Below are 10,754 nucleotides of genomic sequence, written 5' to 3' on the forward strand. Positions count from 1 at the left end.
CTCTTTATTAATTAAATAGCAATATTCAATGCACAACATTTACAGACATAAAATGTATTTGACCGAACACATATGTATATAATTCTGCTTTTTCTTCTGACGGATCTCTGGCTCATATTGCAGAAGAAGTAAATAAAATGGGTTAAGTATAATAAAGCAAAGAACAATCTTCCATAAAATCACATATAAAAAAAAAATTATCTTTATTGATGGAAAAAGATTTACAGCTTTTATTTCTTGCAAACAAATAATAGAGAATTCTAGACTGTTTTTGTTTTGTACGCACGGCGAGGTTAAAACTTACAGAAAAGCGATAAAAATAATTTTTTTTAAAGTAAAATACAAATATATTTTTTCATCTTCATTCAGTGTTGTTTGTGCCTACTTCAGTTTTTGGCTTTCTTCATACCATGCCCCATGAGGCAGGCAAACACAGTCATCACCATCTTGGGGTTGACCTCCACCAAATCGTCAGGCAGAGCGTAGACACGAGCGCCAATCTTACGAGCCAATGAGATTGCATACCTAGGAGCAGCACAAAAGGAGAGAGGAGTAAGGAAATTAGAAAAGAGCGAAAAATCCAAAGAGGTTGGGAGTTTTAAAAAGTTTTTTTTCTTACTTGGCATTGTTGATTTTATCATCTTTCTTCAGCACTCCATTTTCTCCTCTTGCCACCACGTGGAACTTGACCATCCCCGGAGCAATTACATCAATCAGGTCAATCACTGGCAGGCTGGTGCTGATCAGCTTGTCCTGCAAAAAACAGGCAAAAAGGGGTTTAAAGCACACAGTCTTTTGATATCATACCATTTCACAAACAAAGATACTCACCTTGAAGTTGGTGATTTGTGTGTCCTTTCCATTCTGGCTCAGCATCTTGTTGACCCAGTCCAGGATGATTTGATCTACCACCCTCTCTCCATCACCCAAATCAGACAAAACTTGAATTGTGTACCTGGGGGATTGTAAGAAGTACAGGTAACTGAAACTATACAAGGAGCAGCAGTCACCAAAGGATTGGACTGTCTGTTTTCACCAAACAATATACTACAGCAAGTAAAACATCCTGCAGCTCTGCATGCACATACCTCCTCATCAGCTGCCAGACCAGCCCTAAGGTGTGTACACGACTCCCCTCGTTTAGATTTACTCCTCCAATTCCAACCAGGGAGAAGCGGGCGACATCCCTGCCCAGCTCCACAGCATAGTTACAGTTTTCCAGCTGGGATACAGGGAAAAAAACAAAACAACATTACATCTCTCATATTTCCCACTGCTGTGCTTTTCCTGTCATCGTCACTGTGACAGCTCTGCTTGTTAGCATCTAGTACCTTCTTCATATTGGCCCCCAGCACAGGATAAGGAGGGCGGTTGACTTTCTTCCAGTTCACAAACACATTGACCTTATCATAAAGCTGCAGAATCACCAAGCCGTCACACAGGTCACTGGATAAAAGCAATGACACAGATAATGGATTTCAATAGAAGAAGAGAAGAAAAAAAACGACCACCACTGAGAACACTTAAAGCATGTCATCTCTATTTTTGTTGAAATATGGAGTTTTAGCAGTTTTAGCGGGAGCTCATGTTTTACTGTGCTTTAAAGCTAATAAATAATAATAATTACACTTATAATTAAATAAGGAATTTATTATTTTCAAACTATATTTTCAATGCTGTCTGCATTCTTCAGTAGAATGTTAAATGAGGACACTCATGCTAATCAGTTCATTTCCATTCTCACCCACATTAAATGAACCCGTAATCTTGATTTACAGCTCCATTCACCCTAAATAACTGATATGGTCAACATGATTATGTATAACTGATGACATACTGGTAAAGATGGTGCACATGTGGAGAAACACCCAGAGAGTTCATCCAGTTGCGAAATGTTTTTTCTTCTCTGGTCTCCCCTGGAATGATATGAAGACATCATACATGTTATCATACAGTTGACTTCATCTATAGTCTGGACGTCTGCCACAAACTCAAGCACCTATTATCATCTCTGGCTTATTATTGGTCTATGGCATGTATAACTAGCATAGCATTACGTCTGTTTTCTCCATGCTCATTTTTGACTCTGTCGTGTAATTGTAAGGGCAAGATGTAGTGGTGGATGTATCTCACTCTCTATGCGCTCTAAATTGCCTCCGTTCATCAGAAGCTTCTGCAGACCGGGGTGCATGTTGAACAGGTTGGCCACGAAGGCTGTGTTCAGTTTGCTGTTTCCAGATGTGACATCACGAGGAGTAACAAACTGCCTGCATTCCAGTCTGGCTGCCTGCTGCAGCATCAGCTCAGCCCTTTTCTCCAAATCCCACTCCTTCACAACAAACACACACACACAGACATGTATGCATAGAAGAACGGTATAGACGCTATGTAAATATCAGAATGTGAAGAAAACAGGTTAAAATGACAAAAAGAAATGTTAATCTTTACATTTAGCTTTATTTATTAGTTTCTCACTGTTATGTGAAAAATTTGTGGCTTACATTGAGACCGCTCATGTCAATTTTTATATTCATTTGGAATTCATCCTCCTCACTGGAAGTGATCTGATCCATCAGGTGGAAGTAGGCCCGCGAGTCCTTCGGTGGGAGAGTACAAGATGAGGTTACACTGATGACTCTGTATTCACGGGTGTGTGTATTTATTCTGCACGGTACCTTGATGTCTTCACTGAAGTTGCTGATTGTTTCTGTTCCTGCGTTGCGTAAATGATAGTTGACCCAGCGGAGCAGCAGCTCATCAGGGGATAGAGACATTAGGTGCTCCAGTGATTCTCCATCTGCTAGAAGGGCAATCAGACCTGAAAACACATAACAGCAGTTAATCAACTGTTAAAGCAAGAAAGAGGAAATTAATCAAAAACTGCATTTTTACCTAGAAGCAGCAAGATACTCTCAATTAAATGTAATACAGTTGTGGTTATGCAGGTCAAAGTAAAGAAGACGTGCAAAACAATTCACTAATTTGTTACGAAAAAAGCACAAAAAAATCAAAAATTTGTAACATATTTTTGTACCTAGATGCTGTATGATTACAGATAATATAATATAACATATAAAAATAAAATAAAATAAAGCACCAAATGCTTACAGAATGCTTAGAGAAAAGAAACATAATCATGAACACTCCCAAATTATTTTCTTTCTTTTTTTTTTAATTGACAGAAGGTTCAATAAACACTCCATTAAAAAGTTTTCTGGCAATTATTTCATTGTGCAGGCTTTTAGGGGTTACATTTTTGACCAAGACTCTGTTATACAGTTTTAACCTAACAAGCTCCACTGTTTTGCCTAAACCTTTACATTTCAAACCTCTCCTGCATGAACTGCATCACATATGGGTGAGCGCTGTAAATGTGAAGTTGTGTGTTTGCATGCAGGTGTGCGCTGACCTTCGTTCCTGCTGATTTCTATGTCAGCGAAGAGGCCAATCTTGATAACCTGCCAGAGCAATCCCAGAACCAGGTGGGGTTTTCCAGCCATCAAGTCATGGGCATCCATGCTCACCACCGTGCACCCAATAGCTGAGGCTGAATTCAGGGCCAAGACCAGATTCTCCTACAAACACATGTTGCATCAAGATTTTAATTCAAACACTCTCATGTCATACAGCAGTGTTTCTGTTGTTTTAAAAGCTCAGCGAAAATAAAGACTACAGATTGAATCCTGCCAATAATAAGAAACTAAGCAGAAATCAGCAGAAGCTGAAAATGGAACTGCTGATGGACAAATATCATCCAGGAAGAAGTGTTCATGAGATATAACACAGCAGAAGAAAAAGAAGAGGATGATGCAGTAAAAAGTTAATATATTACAGGCTTTTTTGCAAAGTCCAACATTCTGGGAGAATCAGTATATTCAGAATAACACATTAACACATTTACTACCTATCGTCATCTCAGTTGACATCCATATGTTCAGTAGAGGACTTATCATGTGCCAGCTACAGTAAATCTAACCGAATACATTCAGGTCTTTTAAAGTAGTCGTGTCTTAAATGAGAATTTCCTAATTTACTACCTTCATCTTTCTTTTTACTTTTTTAGGTGCAGCAAAGGTCATAAGCTGGCCTCTTATAAAAAAACAACAACAGTAGACTCTTTTAGTCTGCACAGAATCTGGCAACCTGATTCCGCATGCTTTCAAGGTTGCTTAGTTTAGTTAACAAGCTGATGATATAGTTTTACAGATGCTCTCAGCTAAAATTTGGCAGAAATTGTGCAGCTATTTTTTTCTTTGCAAATAACATGGATTGGTGATGTGAATATATGTATTTACCCACTCAGTCAGAACTGCTACTCACTCTCATATGAAAGGTGGTAGGTTTCTTAGTGTTGATGACTCTTTCATCAATCGTGTCTGGCTGAGAATGGTTGATCATCTTGCTGAAAGAGAATTTTTTTTTTAAACAAGTAAAAGAGTGAATTGATTCTGAATCTAGTCTAAGATAAGTGTAACTTCGGGTCAGATTTGGGCACTGGGTAGTCACAAGTTTGATTCCTGACCCTATAGTGCTCTCAATTCCCCCTTTTTATATCCAGCATTTACTGTTTATGTCTGCCATCTGATAGTTCACTTGCAATCTTTCGTCTGTGAAAGATAGCAAGTGTAAAATAAAGAGAAACCCACTGAGAAAATGTGAGCAGGAAGGAGCTCTGAAACACTATAAAACAATAGTAAAACAAGATTACACCATTTCTCTTTTAACCTTTGCTACAACATAAAAGTGCAAAATAAAAATGTTTATAGAGGCGCTTATTCTTGGTTGCCTGTGTGCATGAGCTTGTGTTAATACCATAAGAGGATGCCATCGCGGACAGAGGTGAAGAGGCTTTCATCGTCAGGGTTCATGGGCAGCAGATGTCGGCAGTCTGGATCTTTTGCCAAAGATTTGTTGATCCAATTTACAAAAGCCACCTTCTCCTCATCTAAACACACATATAAATTTCTGCACTAAGTAATGTAGGAGCGTAAACAATTAGCTGCTCAGCTGATTAGTAGACTGTTTATGATGTTTATTATAATAAATTATGGTGTTTGATTGAACTGTTAAAACACAAAGATGGACTATTAACTCTCTACAGGCCTCAGGGAAGCCTTTTCCACTATTATCTGATGTTTAATAGACAAAAAAAAAAAATTAATTAAACAGATAGGAAAATTGAAGGGAAGCCTACAGTTGTTTTGTGCCACCTCAAATAAACATTATCATGCTGTTACATTAAATTATAATTCATTTAATAATCTACATTACAGCCAAAAAATTTTTTCAAGGACTTCCTCTTTTGTTTATTTTTTTTTTGATATGCTGTATTTAACTAACTAACCGAGGGTTTGAGATACAGAATAGCTATAAAAAAAAAATTAAATAATCCGTATAGTGAAAATAAATTCCTAGTAAATTAGGTCCAGTTGCTAACATTTATAAACCCTTTTATCCAGTAATAACTGATATATTATGTTTTATATAATGTTTTTTAAATTAAGGATCAATTAAGGATATCTCATAAGTGGATTTAAAGACCTGCTCACACGGCCCTAAAATGAGATTTCATCAGTAATATAATATAATATAATATAATATAATATAATATAATATAATATAATATAATATAATATAATATAATATAATATAATATAATATATCTTTCAGAAGAGCAGTTGGTGTCGTTTAAGATATGAGATATTTGCTTTCAGTAACATCTTTGCTTTACAAGCTGGAGCAAATCATGCACACAAAAATCGTTCACCGGTGCGATAAAATTCATCACTAACACACACACACACACACACACACACACACACACACACACACACACACACACACACACACACACACACACACACACACACACACAGCTTGCTGTCCCTCACCAGCGTAGGAATGCTGGGTTCCCTCGCTAGAGATTCCTGATGTTCCTCCAAAAGAACGAATCCCATCCCTCCGTGACACAATTTTTTTAAATGTCTCGCTGATCTGTCTACTCTTCAGGTCTTGGTAGATCTGAAAGCAAAACATGATGCATTACTTCATGTCTAATCGGGTGTGTAAATTTGTGTATTTACTCCCAGGCTGTACCAAAACTTACAGAGACAAATTCCTCAAAGCTGATCTTTCCATCTTTGTTTGTATCTCCAGCAATGAAGGTCTCGACGATCTCTCGCACCTTGTAGCCTGGAAGGGAGAGGCTTGCCTCTTTGAACAGCTCCTGAAGCTCCCATTCACTCACATAGCCGCTGTTATCAATATCTGGACACAGAGACACAGAAAATACAAAAGCAGCAAATCATTTCCTTCACAAAGAATAATCATTCATACAGTCACTGTATGAATAAAAAAGTTTGGACTCAGATAGATGTGTGTTAGTTGATTGTTACTGGCTTAGGTTTCAGTTTTATTTACCTATAAAAAATATCTTTTAGTTACAAGTTTATTATTGTAAACTTTCTTTTCTATAGATTCTAAACTTTATTGTTTCATGTGGACAAACTTCATTGCACTGGGGCTGCATGTCAGTGGCCCCTGGGCTTCTGGTTTGTTACTAAAATGAGGCAAAAACTATTTGTGGCACTTTATGGGTGCTTGTTGTTTTCACTGATGATGTCAAAACCAATTCAGCGCTTCATGAGAGGTAGGTAAGCAGCTACTGGATGGATTTCTCTCGCGTTTTGTTCAGACATTCAAGGTTCCAAGAAACATGAGCGTCGGAGATGAACTTTGACCAGGATGAACGGTGTTAAAAATAATTTTTAAATTACTCCAAATTGCTGTTTGATGCCTTTGACCTGTTATCCTTTGTGCTTGATATTTTTATGCCATGCAGAAATGGGAAGATAATATCTGTTTTGTTACACCGCTAATTATTATCAAGATCTTTGCAACTGTGCAGCCGTGATTGTTACTGATAAAATTTGGCACCGTTTATTACACGTGAAACAAAAAGTACAATACAAGCAGTAAAACTGGCTTACATAAGAGTCTTTTATTTTATGATGGTAGTAAAACTCTTACTTTGTTCAGAATTACCGTCAGTACCTTTATAGGGTCATGTTAGAGTTTGCGTGTGTGTGTGTGTTGTGTTTGTGTGTTTGTGTATGCATGTTCGTGGCTCTGTGCGAAACTGACCGATTTTGTTGAAGGCTTCTTTTAGATCTTCCAAGTCATCTCGGGAAATCTGTATGACGTGACTGTCCATAGTAGCTGCAGCTTTGTGCACCTGAAATACACCCCCACCCCCCCCAAAACACACACAACAAGGGCAGTTTTCAGCCACGGACACAAAGTCTGATCAACCTGACAACTTAACACGAGAGTTGTAACACTTTATTACTGCAAAGACATATAATTACTATACATGTGAAAACTTTAAATCTAAATTTTAAAAAAGTAGGTTTCATTTGAACTAACATCTCTCTTTGTCCAAACTACAACCATATCAGCATCCACATGCAAACACATTTAAATACGTTAAAGATTCTTTATTAATCTCGGAGTCCAAAGCATTTTAAAACCAAACATGCTTCTTTGCTTGAGGGACTAAAAAGGCAAAGTGAGACAAGTCAAGGACAATTACCTTCACATTACCTGTGTTTCCCCTCTCAGTCGTGTCTCGAGCAGTAAGCCTCTCTAGCCTTCCAGAGCTCTGCAAGGTTTCAAACCGGAGCAGAGAGGAAGCTGGATCGTAGAGGCACTGGAGAGCTGATTATGTCTTTTAGGAGGAGTCAATGGGTGGAGGCACACGATGGACCTTTGGCCTGCCTGGACCCTGAGACAAGCGTCTTCTGACAGTTAACATTTAACACCTCATCCTGTTATTCTCTGTCGTGGAAGCTCAAATGTTTGCCCCTTCTGGGCCATTGATTTGCAGTCAAAGCGCACCTGTCTTACAATGCATCCCAGAGTAGTGGGAGCTGAAAAAAAGGTAAACACATGCATATATAAATAAATGTTTTCCAAATGCACAGCCTACAGTTTGACAATAGAAATATTACTTTTTTTTTTACCCTGACTGCTCTGTTAGAGCTGACGTTTGCTTAGTGATAGATAAGCATGCTTAAATTACCTGAATAAAATTGAATATCAGTCTCAATTCACAAGACTTTTAATGTAGCATGAAGCACGAAGACAGGACGCATGGGCAAACAGTTAGCTTGGCTTTATGCAGGCACAGTTGCCCAGCATTTCAGCTCATCCTAGTACAGAAATAATGTGGCGCACACCTTGCAAAACCATGACTTGTTGCTTTTATACTTTGGACTTTTCATCTTCAGTTTATTGATCAGATCAGAGTGATATCAAGTACTTTTAATAACTTGGAAGCTCTGTTTTATTTTATCTTTCACACATTGCTGGCTGGTCTTTTTTTAGCAGCTATGCCTAAACTGTGACTGCTACCATTGTGGCTCACATCACTAAAATAAACAGTTAACTTTTTAATGCTTTGGTTAATAAGCGGCCATTAGTTGTAGGATAGTATATAATTTTTAGTTAATTACATTAAATTTAGTCACATTGAAACAGCTGCACAAATCAGCATATTTATTACCAAAGGCTATTTTACAAAGCCACCAAGCATGAAGCCACACAGTGAACTGAATTGTAACTTTAGTCAGTATAACTGTGATACACTTATACTGACTCGCATGTTTAAAAAGTAAAGAATGTGAAACATGTGTGCATAATGTTGACTGTATTTTGTATTTGCAGCTGTTTTTTAAGGAGGCAGGATCACATTTAGCATTTAAGTTAGACATGTTTAAAACATGAGGCTTGCACAGCTTGCTTCATTGCCACACAATGCCTTGTAACCTGAGGCACGGAGCCAACTGCATCACCTAGATTAAAATGGTCCACGTCACAACAACACTGCTACTTCCTCCTCATTCCAACTTTATTCCACCTTTATCGTTATCTTTATCTTTGTAGATCTCTGCTTTCTTTTTTTTTTTAATATTAATAAATTGCTGCTGAATGTGTGAAATTTGACCTGCTATAGTCCAGTTTTTTCATCTCGAGACACTGTGTAAAAATGACATATAAAAAAAGAATTAAATAATTTGCAAAATAAATTACATTAAAACTGAGAAAATTGATTGTCTTGTCAAAGGACATTTCAAAAAAAGTTGGGACAGGTGTTTATTGTGCTACCAACACTGTAAGCATTCTGAAAGCCAAATCTTCCCACTGTTACTTGCTTCATGATTTCAGCTGGGCTCATTTTTTCTGTTTTTCTGAGCTTACCCCCTATTTGTCTGTTTTGTTAATGTTGGTGTATAATGGAGCACTGTAACAAAGAAATAATTTCCCCCAGGGATCAATAAAGTATTCTGATTCTGATTCTGATTCTGATTCTGATTCCACTGGTTTATCAGTCTGGACTATACATGTAGGCCAGTTTAGCACCCTGACTCTTACTGCGCTAAAAAAATGATTGTCTGACCAAGATAACTGGATAACAGCAGATGTTGCTCCAAATATCATTCAGGATTAATGGTGTCTTTAACCTCAAGAAGCACCAATATTTAGTCAGAGGTCAAACGACCCAGCTCAGTGAAGGCTGCACTGATTCTGGATCACTTTTGATTTAGCCCTGAACTGTTGTCACTGACAAAGGATTCTGATCCCCTGCAGTGACGTCCACAACTTATACAGAGAAGCATTTTCAGATTCTCAAACAGTGAGACTCGAACAGTCTTAATGATCATGTTCAACTAGGTGCTTTTTTAGCTTTACAAAAGTTTTCAGTCAGTTGCAAATTTTTAAAAACATGTTCCTCGCTTCACATTTCAAATGAGCCTAGTGTTGGAGATAATTGCACTTCTTTAACAGTAAAATTCACTTGAGACTACTACTTGAGAATGTTGTCGCATATTGTAACTATAATGTAAGAAAAGAACAAAAATAATGAGCTTACTCTCAGTCCCAGGCAGGCTGAAGGGCTTAAGATCCTGAGCAAAGCTAGTCCAGAGTTGAAAATCAGCTTGCTGAGGGTCAGTTCTGTACTCCTTTCTTCCGTGTTCTCTCCCTCTGTTTTTTTTATTAACCCTTTTCGTTCTGTCCTTGCAACCTTTTTTGTTTTTTAACTTTCCTTCTCTCCTTTTCTCTTTGTTTACCTCTGAGCTTGTTCTTCTCCCATTTCTCCCATCGTATCAGTCAAGAAGACTGATACGGTGTCATAATCAGGCAGAACAAAGACAAGTTTGTACAAATCTTCTCTTCTTGACTAAGATGAACTAAATGCATGTTTATCTCTGATCACTAAGATACAGTATTTACTCCCTGCATCCACACAGACCAAGGAGTCCATCATTCTGTTTCCCCTTTGAGTCTTTTCTTCCTCTGACACTTGATCGGCCTGTTTTCACTCGGTGACTCTGATGTGCTCTCCGGTTACTCTCAGGTAAGCACTCCTCTGTCAGCTGCTGATGTATGAGCTGCTGTATTGGTTCAGTTGGTAGTGTAAAAGTGTACCAGCCATCAAAGACTTTCTCAAGGGCCTCCTGCATTATTCACATTATCTAAAAGCACATACACAAAAAGGTGAACCAACTAAAAGCCACACAGATATATAAAAGTACACAGACTCAGATCGCTTGGAGTTATATACAGGGTACATTTAAAATTCAAATTATTTGCATTATTTGAGCATGCGGCTTATAGGCTGCTTTTACTTTAGCAGCTGTTATTGTTTTGCTAATGATATTAAGAGCTACATGTGTATTATTACTTGATTTTAA

At 37.8% G+C, this 10,754-nt stretch overlaps 1 protein-coding gene across 3 annotated transcripts; it reads right to left on the bottom strand.

The window, feature by feature from the left end:
- Positions 1-37: 37 nt before the first annotated feature.
- LOC134645134 (plastin-1-like) lies at positions 38-9,975 on the bottom strand. 3 transcript variants are annotated; one of them, XM_063498441.1, is made up of 17 exons: positions 9,932-9,975; positions 7,592-7,928; positions 7,144-7,234; positions 6,107-6,267; positions 5,892-6,021; positions 4,813-4,945; positions 4,321-4,402; positions 3,410-3,575; positions 2,676-2,818; positions 2,502-2,597; positions 2,134-2,329; positions 1,838-1,916; positions 1,332-1,446; positions 1,089-1,222; positions 832-955; positions 620-753; positions 38-525 (listed from the first exon to the last, which is right to left on the bottom strand). In XM_063498441.1, exons 3-17 carry the CDS (start codon positions 7,211-7,213, stop codon positions 387-389), a joined length of 1,902 nt encoding a protein of 633 aa, XP_063354511.1. In that variant the 5' UTR covers positions 7,214-7,234; positions 7,592-7,928; positions 9,932-9,975; the 3' UTR covers positions 38-386. The 3 variants fall into 3 exon arrangements, with proteins under 3 accessions (XP_063354511.1, XP_063354510.1, XP_063354509.1); XM_063498440.1 differs by having other exon boundaries at positions 2,502-2,818; positions 7,603-7,928; XM_063498439.1 differs by having other exon boundaries at positions 2,502-2,818.
- Between the last annotated feature and the right edge of the window lie 779 nt (positions 9,976-10,754).

The sequence above is a fragment of the Pelmatolapia mariae genome, linkage group LG16_19 (assembly GCF_036321145.2).
Source record: "Pelmatolapia mariae isolate MD_Pm_ZW linkage group LG16_19, Pm_UMD_F_2, whole genome shotgun sequence".
NCBI classification, from domain to species: Eukaryota; Metazoa; Chordata; class Actinopteri; order Cichliformes; family Cichlidae; genus Pelmatolapia; species Pelmatolapia mariae.